Source organism: Solea senegalensis, linkage group LG21 (genome assembly GCF_019176455.1).
Source record: "Solea senegalensis isolate Sse05_10M linkage group LG21, IFAPA_SoseM_1, whole genome shotgun sequence".
NCBI lineage: Eukaryota > Metazoa > Chordata > Actinopteri > Pleuronectiformes > Soleidae > Solea > Solea senegalensis.
Window position 1 is genome coordinate 12,910,222 of NC_058040.1, and position 17,107 is coordinate 12,927,328.

The window sequence follows — 17,107 nt, forward strand, 5'->3', positions numbered from 1 at the left end:
TCAGTGATGATTATGTTGTCTTTTTACAACAATGTCGTCTTAAAAACAGCATGAACAACATTTTATACTAAGCACATTATCATACTGGTGTTAGTGTGGTGGCTGTGATTTAGGCTGTGGTTTATGGAGGGCAAGAGTGAAGTCTTTGTTAATTATAAGACAAACAATAAAAACACCTGTACCGCATTTTATTATTATTATTATTATTATTATTATTATCATTGTTATTATGATGATAATAATAATAATGATAATAATAATAATAATGATAATAAGAAGAAGTGTTTCCCAAAAATTGAAATATTTCCTGAACCAGGGCTAGCGACGTCACTGAATTACGTTTGGTTGATTAACTGCCGTAAGGAATTTAAGTAACATAAGAGAATTCAGTAATTCATTAACTTCATTTCCATTTCTCTGGATCTCACAACTACTTCTCAAATGCATCTTCCAGTACTGAAAGAGTAAGTAACAATCGGGCAAACGCACCACATTTCCCCAAGTAAGTCAAGTCAATATCTGTGCATCCGACAAACATCTGTGTCACTTCTCCACAACTGTTGCGGTTCACTAAAACTTGTGAAAGAGAACAAATGGATGCCGCCCTGTCGCCATTTAGCCTGCTCTTGTGACCCAGGCTGGTGGTTATGAGCCAAATCTCTCTCTAGGGGTCGCCACAGCAGATGATTTGGCTGAGACGTCCTTCCTGACACCACCACTCCCATTTATCCAGGCTTAGGACTGGCACGAGGACGGCTGGGGGGTGAATTTCGAGTGTCCAATTAACAGTGAACAATGGGGATTGGCTTCCTTGCTCAGGGGTTCCGCAGCCCTTGACCTGGCAGGGACTCAGACCAGCAAACCTCGGGTCACAAGCCAAGTTCTCTATCCGCTCGGGTATGGGGCCCCCACGTGTAAAACAGAGAAAACGACAGAACACAATCAACCACCTTATAAACAGCATCTTCTCTTCCCTTATTGATTTCTGTGAGCTGTAAGAGTGTTAGTAAAATTCTCCAGAGGGCTGTGGTGCTCATCCTTTTATCCCGGACAATAAGATCAAGTCAGTGCGACTGGCTAATCTCCCCTTGGAGTCTCAACTCTCCACCAGAAGTGACACTTCCTCTTTTTTCCCCCATGACGTGCACACATACACATAGATACGGCATTCACCGAGATGACAAGGGATTAGAGTGGCTTGCCCTTTCCATCATTCGCCTCTCGGTTGCAGCATGGTTCTTTTAAAGCCCATGATGTCCATGAATTTAGGCTTTTTTTTTTTTTTTGCAGCCAGAGAGGTATATGTTGATGTTATTTTTTATCTTTCTTTGTCTTTTTGTTTTCAATAGTTTTGTGGTTGGCTGCTGGAAACACTGCAGTGTGATCACCACTGCCCTCCACATTCCACTCGCCTTTTCTCCACTGCTCTTCCAGGGAATGTCAACGCTCTACACAGTAAAGGCAAAGCAGCACGTTTAAATACCTGAATATACATGTTAGCCATGCTCATACCTCAGGTTTTCTTTCTGTACGATGTAACAAAACAGTGCTGATCTGTGAAGTCGGAGCAATGTGTGCCTATGGTGAAAAGCTTTGGGAAGGATTTTGGATCATTTTAAATTTGAAACTTCAGCGTTTACTTTTGTGTAAGACTTTACCACACTTCACATTTACTCTTACACTAGCAATGCGGGGTTTTCCAAAAAAAGAAGAAAAGAAAACTAAATTGACTGAAGGGCTGAATATGGCAAATGCAGCCTGACATGAGGGAAGAACTGTGGCCAGACATTGGACATGCAGATCCACGCGTGGCCATGGACTTCACAATGTGACCTTAAGAGTTATGAAAGGTTTTCTTCAATTCATTGAATTCATTGCTAATGTATAATTATGTTCTAACCTTCAAACTATAAAGATGCAGAGAAAAGCAGCCCTGGATGATTTGGAATAAATATCTAATTATGTGATCTTTTGGGGGGGTTTGAGTTAAAGATCATTGAGTAATATACTTCAAACACGGTGGAGCATTAACATATGACTGAAAACGAAAAGATATGATGTTTTTTTTTCTAACACAGAACAATCAAATGACGAGCAATTCAATTGCAGCCTTTGCGATTTGCTAATTGTGTTGTGTCATATTTTGAGTTCGGTTTGAAAGTGATTCATTCCGCACACAGAAACGTGAGCGACAAGACAGCGACCAAAAGCCGTAAACTTTAAGTTAATAATAAAGTTAATATGGTTTGGGGAAGTTATCACACCCTCATATAAGCCCAATTGCTCACTTTAGTGTGTAACTTGAATTTAATCATTAATTTAATGCTATAAGAAATGGTAAAATGTCATGATTGATAGCCGAGACTAACCCACAATCTCAGTATAATGTGTGCATATTGAAAACTTTGACTATTTTGGTTTGTGTGGATGAGAGAATGTGGAGACCCGTTGTCCATCTTTGCCTACATTTGCCTACAGTCTGTTTACAATGGACTCATCAGTACTTACTTCAATTAACCTTGTATCACATTAGGAGCAGAACAGTGGTTTGTGGGTGGTTGGGGGAATGTGTAGAAGTCAGATCAGCACTATGACCAAATATTGTGTAGTTAATGAATCGCTGCTAGTTATATGATAATATAAGGGTCAGGCTATCATAGAAATGAAAAGACTGGAGGGACTTTTGCTCTGAGGACAGTATCATGAACATTAACCCTGCCCTATGCACTAATAAGGAGATCAAAAACATTAATTTCACCACGAGTTATTCTAATTAATTTCCCCCTGAATGAAGAAACCTTTTTTCCCTCAAATCAATGAGAAATGTATACATTGCTGCATTCACAAAAAAAAAACAAAAAAAAACACTAATGCAAATGAATACTGTATTTCCGTTGCCAGGGGCGTAATTCTCGTGTCTCAATATGCTGTTCTCATCACAAAAGACCCTTGTTTACTCCAAAATTCAACAGAAAACGACTACATTCCTGATGTACACTGAGATTAAAATGGCATTCTGGGCTTTCTCTGTGAAAACGAATAAAAACTGACAGTGACACACCATAGGGGAGGTTTAATAAAAGAGTTCTTTGTTTTTTTTTTGGTTTTTTTTGAGGACCTGCGTGAATTAAACTAAAACATTAGCTTGATTTGGTATTTTCCAAGTGTGAGTCTGTTGTCGTCTACCTATCGTCTATTTTGTGACTTCTGCAAAATTATTGCTACTCCCCCGCCGGGTGTCCATATAAGGAGTTATTCCCACGGCAAATTACCATGGGTGCACCTGCGTGAGCACTAAGGGCTAAATAAACCTCCAATACATTATTCTAATGCAAACATTTACTAACTAACTAACAGAGCACATACTGTATTTGGCTCGAATTGCTATCTTATAAAAAATGTGCAATTTTTCAGGTATTTCATGCTCTTTTTATGTGCTCTTCTAATATGCATCTGAAAAACAGTCTCATCTGTGAACTAGTCCTGCTGCATCCACAGCTCTCTCACTCCTGTCTCTCTTCCACACTGCACACACACGCATTGTGCACCTGGAGGTTCAAATGAAGAAACTAGAAATGGCCAACAACCCCCACATGCATGTGCACAACCAAGACCAGATATAAACAAACAAGAAAACAAACCACTCCCTGTTTCACTTTATTAAATTGGTGTGTGTGGACAGGGTTAATAAGAATGCCAGTCCTACCATGACCCTCTTTCTGACCTGGACCCTTGCTCCTGATCCCTTGCCCCATTAATCTGTCAAGTAAACAGAAACCTTCTCATTCTACCCACAGGAGGCGAGAGAGATTTTTAAAGAGAGGGAGAGAGAGAGAGGGGGAGAGAGAGAGGGAGAAATGCACACAGACACTAATTCAACCACACCAGTCACTTCTCTCCTTCTGGTGTTGAAGAAAACAAAATAGCAACAACTTCCAAGAGGTTGTAGTCGTGTGTGATTTGTGATGTTCACCATGCACACACACACACACACACACACAGATAAACACATCTGTGCTGGTGAATTCCAGATAGAGACTGATGAATGGGTTGTTTTTGTATGTTCCCATATTTGTGTTTGGAGAAACTTAATAAATGCTGCTATGTCTTTAAAAACTCATTAGCTTGGCAACAGCTGTAGCAAACCCATATTGGTCGACCTCTACTCTGGCAAATACATCAATGCCAAATTTAATTTTAACCCTTTTAATTTTGGATAAAAAAAACCAAACAGACTTGGCCTTGAGTCCATTCTTTTCATTTCCTTTTCCCAGTTTAATTTGGATCCAAGTAACATCGTGCAACACGGAAAGGAAAGGAACAAAACGCTCCAAATCCCGAACAAGGGCCAAGGATTCAGTGGGTGATTTATTAGAAGGTGAAGTGGATCACAGGGTTGGAGCCTAAGGTCCCAAGTCCAATAACCCTGCCTTATCACACCAGCAGGCTTCATGGCCAATCTCAAGCTGGTCTGAGGGCAACTCCACACCGGTACTCACTTTGGTTGCTGATGGAAGTCAGATAAGAGCTTTGTTACTTCAAAACACTTTGAAATACTTGTTTAGTATTGGATTACACTGGCACACACTGGAATGATGGCTTCCCCAATATCTTCTTGTGGATTTCTAATTCGTTATTTGACATCAGAACATCAGAAAATGACTCGCACAACAGGCTGACTTTACAGATAAGAAGTTAACCTGCTGTCGTTTTCCGACTGATTTCATGCATCTGGAGCTCAGGGCTGCATTACCTTGATTAGACACAGAGCCACGGCCTGATTCACAGTCCCGTAAGACTGTTTTACTTCACACAGTCGGAGTCCTGTAGTCAATGATTAAACACAGGTCAAAGACGATGATACACAGCAAATATGTTATTCATGTTCTGAGTCATCAGGACAATAGGGTGAGATGAAGGTGGAGGAGGAGACCGAGCGGCTTCTTAGCTTAAGAGGAGGAGGTATAAATCATTCCTCTTTGATTCAATTAATTATATTTCATTAGTGGCATCATGTCCATTCTGATTTGCATTGATGGTGGAAGGTTTGAGGGGCAGAAAAAAGACTGTGTTTTTATTTTAATCACATTAGACTCAGGGAGCTGTTTCCTTTATGGAGCCTTGATGGTTGAATAAAGCATGAGGAGGCCCCGGCAACACATATATGCCACTTATGCAAATTAAATTACACACGATCAATATTGCAGATCCATCTAACGATCACATAGTTGCACGTCTTGGAGTGAGTCTGGATTTTTTTTTTTAATAAGTAACCATAGGGAGGCAGTGAGAAGGCATCATTTTCTCAAATGCATTAGAGGCCCTACGGGTAAACACAGGAAAATAAGATGTCTCGAAGATTGCTTAAAAGGATTACAGAATGTATTCAAATATTTTTCAAACCAAATTGCATTCTACCTGTGCCCATGATAAGCCAATTGAAGTAAACAGCAGCTCACAAACATATAAATTAGACCACCTGGAAGGGTAATTGCTTCGCTTCCTCTGTCTGTCCATCTGTAAAACGATACTTAAAAAGACCATTCACACAAGCTGGGAGAAAATAAACCTCTTTCTTTTATACACACAGATGCATCTGATCTCTTTCATATGCTGCCTGTATATATTTTTATATGTATATATATATATATATGTATATATATATATATATATATATATATATATATACATATATGTATATATGTATGTATGTATATATGTATACATACATATACATATATCCTTCTCCAAAACACACACACTCTCCGCTTCATTTTGTCTACATTGTTTTCAACCACGGCTGATTAAGCCGATTACGATGCAAACTAATCAGAACTGCCACGGTCTTCAAGACCACAACTAATGGTAGTCTATTCTTTCATTTCCCTCTTAATCAAATACAGATAAATAGCACATGTGCACACGCACACACACACACACACACACACACACACACACACACACAGACTGAGGAGCAGTTAGGCCGTTAACATCCATGGATCTCAATGATGGATGGAGAGTTTTCTCCATTGGAATCAGATTGCACTGAGGGGACCTTTGATTTAAATCAGGTTGTAAATGCCTCTGGTCCCGCTTGGTCTGACCATTGATTGTATGTGTTCCCTCCACGTGTAAGCTAAGCTTGGCGCAATCCGAAAGAACAGCGCACGACCTCCACCCGTGAAGTGAAGTAAAGTAAAGGCTGAATATTGAACTCCTTTCCCGTCCAATTTTCCCTCATCATTGTTCTGTCAGTTACTCCGCCTCCTAACAACTCTCTAGCATGAAGTAAAGCTGCCTCATGGACACATATTCACTGACCCAAACGGTGTGCATTTGCATGGACCCGCAGTTCATGATGTGGAGTTAAATGTCACCAGTAAATGGACCAAACCGTCCTTTATTCAAAGCGGCTTTTGTGCGTGTGGAAATGCCCAGACTGTGGCTCTGCGGGCTAATTTTCCACACACTAATTCTCAAATGACATGTCCACCTGAAATATGGAATATAAGCGTCGTATCTACCGTGAGACGACACCATCACTCACAATAACAAACGCACATGAGAGTGACAAATTCCGACTATTTTCCGATGACAGGATTTCCACGAGAAAACCCATATTATAATTGTCCTGCGTTTCATACGAAGGGCGGAGAGAGCGAGAGAGAGGGTGAGAGAACGTGTCATTGAGAGGAGGCGAAGGAAGTGATGAGAGCAGGGAAAGATTGCGCCCCATACAAGGCTTCGGGCTATTATTACCATATCATGAGATCCATCAATCAAATCAGGTTAAAATGTACATGCTGTTTCAGGGCCACTTAGACTTGCATAATGAGACCATGAATGGCCTACAGCTTCCATATGTGGAGTGGGCTGTCCGCACCCCTTGTGCCACAAGTCCTCATTGTATTTATTTATTTATTTTTTTTATTTCTTTAAATGTAAATTATAAACCACTCGCATTTTGACTGGAGTTGAGTGCATCTGGCTCATTTAAAAGAGCGGCATCTGCAATCTTTATGATTACACAGTATACATCCGATATGTAGCAGCACAAAGATAATGATATTGTTCATTCTTTGTGTGAACTGGAAGGACAAAGTGAACCTGTTGGAACCAACCTGTGGATAGAAATACTCAAAGGCTGTAATTACCTTAATTTGCTCATGAAAGCAGGGTCTGATGTGCACATGTTGGACATTCATAAACATTTTCACAGGGTATTTATTTAAAAAAAAAAACTCTCATTTTGTTCCTTATTGTTTGAAGTGGGTGTTCTTGAAAAAAAGTTTTTGTTTTTTTTCCAGCCTCAATAATCCAGACGGAAGAAGAAGAATTACATCGAGGACCCTTCGGGTTGCGAAGTGCCATCAGCAATGACCTTTCCAAGCAGCACTGTCTAAGCATGAAAAACACAACAGCAAAGGAAAAAGCAACGAGCCCTTCAACCTGGACCATATGTTATATGCTGGAGGTTGTTATTAAGTATGAGGCTGTTTTGCTATATTTTGATGTGTCCTTCAATTATAGTATTATTATATAGCTATACAGTATATTCATTTACTTTTATACACGCGTCAAAAGATAAATTGATAATAATATAACCGACATAATGTGCTCTAATCACCAGTCATACTAACCAAAAAAGAAAACATGTGAGTGTTTCTGTACATTATTGTGATAACCATAAATAAAGGTTAATTCCCTGCTTCTTTTGTTTCCATGGTGACGACAATGATGATACTGTCACAGCTTTTCTCCCTATAGTGCATATTAAAGAAAAACAACCAAAAAAAAAAACGAACCATGGAAAAAGCCACATATCCATCCATGCATTTTTGCTAATTGAGCACAAGGGGCAGAGGTTGCCTGTGAAAGGATTGTGATAACATGATAAACAAAACTGGTGCAGAGGTTGAGCAACAGTTGATTGATTTTTGATCCCATCATCTCTATCAGTTCCAGCTAAATTCACCCTATGTCACCTGGGATTGGCACCTGCGACCCTCATGTGGAGGATGAAGCGGTAGAAGATGAATGAATGAATGTATGTCTTAAATCATCATCCAGCAACACAACTATATACACCTTTAGCAGGTGAAGTCACATAACAATAAAAAAAAAGGAAATAATAGTAAAGAGAATAATGGAAATCTTGCGTGGCAGCACAACAGCACTTATCCCGGTTTAACACCGAGCGCATCGCAGTTTGTGCTATCGACGGTTTCCGAAAGCTGAGAAGTTGCACGTCAAAGCCAAAATGTGTGCGTATTGCGGTGATTTCACTCGCGCTGTCGCAGGAAGCTGGAGAATCGGCGTCTTTGTCAACAGAGAGGAGAGAGTTGGAAAAACGCCTGTGCAAATGTTATTTTAAATGTTTTATACTGTCGCAATTTTCAATTTTAACACGCAAAATCTGGTGTTCACGTACAACTACAGTGCTTTTTTTTTCGTTTTAAATAGTTAATACACTACTTTAACATGTAGTAAATTGGAAATAACTGCCAGATATTGAAAGTTATTCTGGAAAAATGGGCAAAAGTACTTTCTCACATTCTAGTTCTCATTTAGCACATTCTCTAGTCCTTTTATGGTTAAAATAAGCAAAAAAAAAAAAGTACAGACAGACATTTTAGGCTTAGGTGTTAAAAGGCTAAGTCAATCTTATCTAACTAGAAATTGTATGTACTATATTTCAAAGGGAATTGTGACTTTCTTCATTTTCAGGCACATTGCTGAGTATGTGCTCATCGTCCCAGGCTAAAAGTAGCTTGGGGTTTCCATTTTCCTCATTACTTGCTTGCTCAGTTTCACAGAAAGACCCTCAGAGGCTCCCGTCACCCTCAGCAGATGGCGTGGGGCAAACAACGAAATGACAAGACTCGATTATACCAGTGCTTGCAACAGGACGCTTACAACTGCAGGAAAACAATATTTCCACAACACGAGTCTTTTACCCTCTTAAGACAGGATTTCTTCATCAAAGGCAGCAGAACTCTCAGACTTTTCACACAACTTTTTACTCAAATCCTGAAATACACTTCACTACAGCGACAGTAAATGGAAACGCGACGAAACGCATACTGGAAAGCGGACACTTCAGCTCCAGTTTTATTCCATTTCTGGCGCTTGGTGTTTTTTTTGTAGATTGCTGCAGTAAGAAGTTTGCATGACGGACTTGCATCATCCATGTTGTAAGCGAGGGTTTTGTCAGTCTTGTCGGGTAAACCTTCCTCCCTCTTGCTCACAGTGGGAGTCGTCTCTTGCAGTTGCAGACAAAACAGAATTTGCTGACATGTTTCATGATCCCATTGAGTCTGAAGGTGAAAACATGCTGGAGGGTTTGTTTGTTTGTTTTTCTGTGTGGGTGTGTGTGTGTGTGTGTGTTTTTGTATGCACTTGTATTTACAGATGGATAAAAATGCATCTCGGTTCGGTGAAAATAACTAATTGTGACTTTTCTGACAGATAAATGCAATTATGTCATGTATTTAAAACTGTATGAATTTTGATTTGCATAGTAACCAAACATGTTACCTGACATATGTATTAACCCTTAGTGCTCCTGCTTAGGGTCACCCATGGTCATTTATAGGTCTATAGGTCACATATTCGGTTTTTTTTTCATTTTCTTATGTGTCAAAGTGAGTCAAAGTTATATGATTCCTAGCAATAATTGTGTGGAAATCACAAAATAAACTGTGTTTTCTTTTCTTTTTGTTCATCAAAACGAGCAAAGTGAACTTTGAACTGTGACGTATTTACAAATTTCCCAGATTTCACAAATTCAATCCGATTTTAAACATTTTGTGTGTATAAAACACTCTATATTGCGCAATCTTATATATTGTATGTTTAAACATAGTAATGGAAAAAAAAACTGCAATGTGTTCTAAGGGTTAAGAGTGCTGCAAAAAAAAAGTGTAACTTGAAGATAATAAAACTAAACCAGAAAGTGTTGCGAATGAGTGGGTTCTGCTTTTACCTTGTGATGAAGAGACACCATCCCATCAGTCTCACTCACTAATTTTTAAACTTTCTTCCACGCCAGTAGCTTCCCATTTGATTACCCAGCAGAAAAAATGTACAGTGGCTCACAAGTAAAGAGGATGTAAATGAGAACCATTACCTAAATGTCGTGTCATTTTTTTCCCCCATAATGCTTGGCTGCTTTCCTAATACAGAGTTCTGCTCCCACCATTTGATGATAGTAAACTAAACGTCTTGGGTTTGGACTGATGATCATATAATACACACGACTCAATCAAGAACATGACAAGGGATCGGTAGATGCCACTTTTAACATAGTAGTTTACATAATGTTCCACAGATTAATCACCAACCGCTCTAGCTTTAATATTCAAAAAGGCTTTTAAATTCCATCATTGCAACCTATGAGTTCAGAGAACACTTCCTTCCCTTGTCCTTTTTTTCCATGATTCTTATACTCGCTGCTTTTTTTTCCAGCGCCTTTTCTATACCAGACACTAAACATTCAACATCCATGCGTGCTCTGCTCATGTCATGATTGTATGGATCCCCGACATCCAAAAATCCTTGTTTTCCCGCAAATAAAGCCAGTGATGTCAGCTGACGTCTGTCAAGGGCACTGTTGCTCGCGAAGTCGCCAGGTTTCTCTGCGCGCGTGTTCGGCAGATTGGGAACCGGCGGCCGTTAAATTCAGTTTGCTTTAATTAGCCGTGAGACGCCATGCCTCACCTCCCTCGATTACAAACGGAACTCCCACCGCAGCTTGGACCGGCGACTGGTTGACAAGCCGCGGCACAGGCCTAACGCAACTTTTTTTTCCAAATTGCGTTAGCTTTCATTAAGAAGAAATGATACGACCAGAAGTGGCTCGGGTACCAAACACTCACCCAACGACTCTTGTTTTGATTTTGCGACGTTAATATCCGACAGCAGCGGCCGCGTTTACACGGAGGACCTATTGCACTCACATCAGCCTGGGCGGACACAGTGTGAGCGTGGTTCCCAGGAGCCTGTGCATTCCCCTTGCTTAATTAAGCCACCAGCTGATGGGATTTCGAACTCTGCGGTACTCGCGGCAAAAAGACTATGCATTAGCTTAATGGTGAGAAAAAGCAGTCTCTCCTCCCTTGGTAACAGAGTGCTGTGAGGACACAGAAACAGAGGGCTCTCTGGTGAAGGACACCATTTGAATGTCCTAATACATCTTCATAACAGAGCAGGCAGAATTGCTTTCATGACCACTGCGCCACTTTAAACCCCCATCAGTCAGCCTTATTATCGCCTGGAGACTTGCAAGACTGTGTATATAGTGCCATCTATGGCTAAATCTACGAAACATGGGACTTGTATTAATTATGAAAAAAAGCACGACACCGTGCGACGTCTTGTCTGATGTTTTACACAACTTTAATCTGTTTTACTTTTCGCGAGAGTATACGTCCCATTAGTCGAGGAATGGTGGCGTGCCATGGCACAAGCTTCCAAATGTGCTTTTATTTGGATCAACATTCTCAGAGACTGGGTCTGGACCACAGACCAGATGAAAAATGGAGACAGTCTTTCAGATTCAGCCTTAAAGCCAACTAGTTTTGCAGGCAGCCTATAGCCAAGAGGAAAGGAATTGGGCTTGTAACCAAACGGTTGTCACTTCAAATCCCAGGATGGGTCAAGGGCTGGGGTACGCCTGAGCAAGGCACCCAATCCCCATTGGTCCCCGGGTACAGATAAGTGCTGTTCACTGCTCCTGGTGTGTGTGTGCAAAAATAATGAATTCTAACACATAAGGATTTACTGAACTGTCCCTCGGAGGAGATGACATGAGTGGACGCCAGTATGATTGACAGCTGGTATGGAAGCCTGGTTACAGGTGACACCTCTGAACTCCTGTTTGCAAAACGGCATCATGACGTCAGCTAAATCGTGTCACGGCCAACCTGCCATTTCCTTTGGGTCACCAATCAAATCAGCTGAGATGTTTATTTAATGAAGTCTTTTGCACAATAATTACTAAATAAAATTAGCATCAAATAAAATTGTGATTCACCAAACACGGTTGGGTTGTGTAACTTTTCCAGCATAAACAAATGTCTGCTACTGTAAATCATTGTCAAATGAGTTCTCCACAAAGCTCTTTCATAGTATAACAGTCAGACTGATACAAGTATTAAACGTATTAAAAACCTAGAAGAGTACAGTTGTCAGTGCACATTACAGATGTTTATTTAAATTGCTTCTTCATTAGTGTTATTACTCATAATTACCAAGGTAGAACTACATATTATAGGAAGATAAGACTGTAAGAAGCACATGAGAGCCCACTGGTATAGAGCTAATACTTTTTGCATGATTAAACATGAAACAAGACAGAAAGCGAGGCCGCAACAAAAGTTAAAAGCAAGTAAAACTGGAGCCATGGTCAGACCACACTGCACTGTTTCCTCGTCTCATACAGTATCCACTCTCCAGTCCTCTCTCGTCTCCTTATTTTCTGCACTTTTTCTCATTTACTTTTTCCCATTTCACACCCCCGACTCCCAGCTGCCTCCCTACAGTAGATCACAGGAGTGAACGTGTAGCTACTAAAGTAACTGGACTAGTGGTTTGAAGCAAGCCCACACAGGTTTTCGACCCCCACTAAGTGTCCACAGTATATGTAGAAATGGGAGAATTTTAAAATCAGGGCATGACAGATGGATAGACTGACCAGCAGAACACTGGTCTCGAGTAGGTTACATGTTGTTTTAAGGGTGGATTACCAGTACAGTGATACATGCCTACACATTCACTGTGCTTGCTACACATAGAGGCATGTATTTTCAAGTCAGAGAAGCTTTCATTCTTATTACCTGTCAAAAAGGCACCAAAAAACACACCCTTTCATCCAGGTTCTTGTTATAGATGCCTTTTTTTCTGTTGGTTGACTAGGAAAGTGGAAGTTTGGAAATATCATGAAGAGACAACACGCTCTTTAGACCATAAACTCTGAGAATGGTTTAAAGACACCTAGATGTATTCAATTATCAATTATTAACCGGTTTGCAGCGTTTTTTTCATAATTAAAAGAAGATTTCTGATTGTTTCAGCTCCTTAAATATGAACGTTCCCTCCATTTCTTCGCTCCAGATAACAAAGAAATCATTAAATGTGAATCATTTAGGTTGATGGACAGAACAAGACATTTGAGAACCTCATTATTTCCAGGTTTGACAAACACCGATCAACATTTTTTTGAACGCTTTCTGACACTTTGATTACTCGATTCATCGAGAAACTGATCGAGAGACTAAGCGATTGTAAGAGTAATTGTTAGTTGTATTCTCTAATTTACGGCACATATGAGTGGACCCTAGTGTGATTTAAACCTGGTATCACCGAACGGGTGACTGGTTGCAGGTGATGCCACTGACCTTCCAGTTGCATTAGCAAAATTGGGATTCAGGAAGCTTCTAAATGGGACTTCAGATTCTTGTGGGTGATGTCACAGCCAAATGCCACTTGATCCTTGCTCCAGCTCTTTATCTGTCAGGTTGTGCCACTGACATTGTTTAAACAGATACAAAAAAAACTCACATATTTACATTACCCTCCTATACTCAAGAAGATCTTAAAGCCTTTAGTCTGACTGAGTGCAGTATCTATCTACAGTCACCCGTTGTGCGACCTACCGCCTCTCTCAACTTAATCTTTTGGTCTCATACAATGAAGCACGGTTACACAACTGGAACAGCAATTCATTTCCTGGGAGCAGTTCAAAGAACAATTTCACTCGAAAAGTAACCGCACAGAAAGAATATTTTAGTGCGACACCAACTAGAGTAAGCCTGAGAAAAAAGGAAACCAAAAACAGGGGGGGTCACAGCAGGTATTGTATTACCGCTTCAATGCTCTAAGGCACAGTCTTTTGTTGGGTGCAGAATTGCCACGGATAATACTCGACTCAACGCGAATGACCTTGATTTGAACAGTCCTGTATAATTCAAATTCTTCTCTCCTCAGCGGGGCTGTGAGAGAGAAGCATGTAAATGATAGATGACTTGTCATTCATCACTGTCATCACCTTGACACCCACAAGGAAATCACAGACCAGCCAGGTTGTGTCACTTCCTGTGTGCAGGTACTTTGTCTTCGCCTGGAAGCGCTTAGCCGCCGATTTGAATGTCAAATACCGGGTATTCACACATCCACAAGACACACAGTTATTATTCATCAACGCTGGACATACCACGTCATATGTAATCACTCAGCACAGGAGTTGGAATTTCACAAAATGGCTTTTGAGTGACTAAACACAAAAAAAAACGGAACGCCCATTGGATTCCGTATTTTAGCCTTTAAATTACTCTACATTTTCGATGAAATTCTTCGTTTCAAGCAGCTTTCTGTTCAATTTCTATATGGTTACAAAAAGTAAATGTCAATGCAAATGCACTGATGGAGCTGGAGGACAGGGCACTCCAGAATCCATTCGGTGCGTTCAATGAATCACAGCTTTTATTTATTTATTTTTTTTTTACTTGTGGCGGTGAGTGATTTGTCGTTCGAGCAGCAGGTAAAAACCGCGCTGGTATATACAGCGTATATTTATGAATCACCCACTTAATGGAAGCTTTCAGTTCTCTACTGGCTGATTTTCTTGTCGCACTGACAGGCATATTCGTTTTTCCAGTAATTTAGTAAGACAGAAACACACCTTGTGACAAACCTAAACAAAATTGGTAAGACTTTAATGAATAAACTTTAGTAATTAAAGTTTTCACTTTAATTTGAATTACTGTGTTCAGGTACCAGATACGGTAATACTGCTAAGTTTGTCAAAAAGTTTCTTTTTCAGTGCAGCATTATGCTGGTCACTTGTCTGGAATAAACCTTTCTAATTTATTCCCATCAGCTACTGATAAAAAAGAGTAAACCAAGATAATTACGGAATAATTGCTGCCATAAAATGTCACTTTGTTTCCTGCCTATTTCACATCAAGCTGCCAAGTTAAATTTGATGTGATGTGAATGGCTTCATAATAATATACGGCTTCGTATTTGACACGTTTGACACCAGTTCTTCCAAAGAACCGAGCGCTGTGGGTGAATGTGACTCCAGTAGAAGTGCCATAGTTTGGACTGTTTAATACTATTTGCGGCGGCAAAAAAAAAAAAAGGTGTACACTCGTGTTCAGTGTAATAAAGAACAGGTCACCTTGTGCACCACAGTGTGACTCCATGATGTATTTAAGTAGAGCAGTGGAAATCTACAGTGACACCGTGTACTGAACAATACATTTCATTGAGCACACGAGGGACTGACCGGATACCTGCATGCGTGGCAGTGCCAGCGAATGAATGGGTCAAATGCTGAGTCATGCCTTCTTTCACTCTCTCTGTCTGCACTTGCCCTCTACTGACCAGCTGTCCGAGAAATGAAAAAATATGTGCCGCTGCTTTCCGGCTGTTCAGCATTCTGTTCTGTTGGTATTTCAGATATAAATTCTATTGATTCACTCCGCTCAAACGCACCTTTGACTAAAGCTGTTCTCCTTCCTCCTGCAGTGGAGGGTGACGATTCTGTGACCTTCGCTCCTGACATCCTGGCTCACCGACCACACAACGGGGTTACTCGCTCGGGCTCCCAGGAAAGCCACGCCGTCTTTTAGCTTGATCCTGAAACACACACATAAAAAAAGGAAAAAAAAAAAAAACATTTGCAGAGATTATAAGAGAAAAAAAACAAATAAATAGATGAGGCGATACTGGAAGTGTCAACAAATCTGCTGAGAAATTTCATTTCACTTTCAAAGACACACAAGGCCTCGTTTTTTTCTTGGTATTTGGACACAAAAACATCAAAAGAATGAGGTCGCGCGGTGAATAGTACCATACAGACGTTCAGCAAAAACAAACATTGACTCTTTCATGAAAACAAACTAGAGCCAAAAAGATGTGTGTGCAGTTGCAGACTTCTTTCTGTTGGTTAACTAGTAAAAGTGAAGTCCCTTTAGACCATAAACTCAGATGGAGTCTGAGTTTATGGTCTACACATGTGTCTACACATGTAAGCCTGTGCTGCGTTCGCCCAGATCTTGAGACAAGACCATGGCCCTGATAGATTATTTATGAGTCTTCATGTTTCCTTGGTGAAGTCCATCAAGTGAAGATTGCTATATTGAGCAGCATTGACTCCAGCGGTCGCAATAAGGGCACCATGTGAATCTATGGGAAAAAATGACCCTACTTTTCTCTTGATTCGAAACGCTAGTAAACCTTTTCCTGAAGAGTTAGTGGTCTCAATCGCTTGGTTTGGGTCTTCTCCAATAGCACGTGGTATTACTGAACACGTGACGGGTTGCCGGTGATGCCGCTGAACCTCCAGTTGCAAAACCTCTACTTGGCATTGGCAACGTTGTGGTTCTTGTGGGTGATGTCACAGCCGACTTGATCCAGCTCTTTATCTGCCAGGTTGTGCCACTAACATTGTTTTAACAGATTAAAAAAAGGGAGCTACAGTGACACTTGGAGAGAGGTCTTACACTCCTTTGGCTTCCATCATCACATATTCCATCGTATATATTTTATACTTTGCCTGACTGACCGCAGTATCTATTTACAGACAGAAAAGTCTGTGTGCTTTGTAAAGGGACGACACTGAATGAGTTGGCGCTTTAACTGTGTCGTGCGGAGGTTCAGCAAAAACACACATAGACTATTTTCAAAAATATACAAACTAGACCCAAAAAGATGAGCTTGCATTTGCAGTCTTAAAAAGGTGGATCTAATTCTACAGGCCAAATGATTACACAACGAAGACGTAGCGCCACGTCATCACCGAACACCGAGTGTTCAGATTGAATGTAGTGGCCTCATGTGCTGTAACAAGAGTGACAAAGAAAGAAGGCAGCTTGTACGGTTCAATTTAATTTTTGGTTGTCTTCCCTCACACCTTTAAAAGCACTCCAATCTCTGCAGCCTTCGCCTTCACTTCTGCCCCTGCACCATCCCATTTGTCCCTCCGTCACTTCCATTACTCATGGTCACAGTCTGTGGGAGGCAGAACAGGTGCTGAGGAACCATGAAGTGCTCCTCTTCCAGTGGACTGACACACTGTTACTCTTCCTCTCCTCCTTTCTCA

The 17,107-nt window shown here is 40.6% G+C and overlaps 1 protein-coding gene across 1 annotated transcript in view; it reads right to left on the reverse strand.

Annotated features, from left to right (window-relative positions):
- LOC122758748 (transmembrane protein 132C-like) overlaps nucleotides 1–17,107 on the reverse strand; it is a 137,457-nt gene that overhangs the window by 40,509 nt on the left and 79,841 nt on the right. The window contains exon 4 of the mRNA XM_044013071.1: nucleotides 15,499–15,642. Coding sequence (XP_043869006.1) covers nucleotides 15,499–15,642 — 144 coding nt within the window. The remainder of the gene's footprint in view (nucleotides 1–15,498; nucleotides 15,643–17,107) is intronic.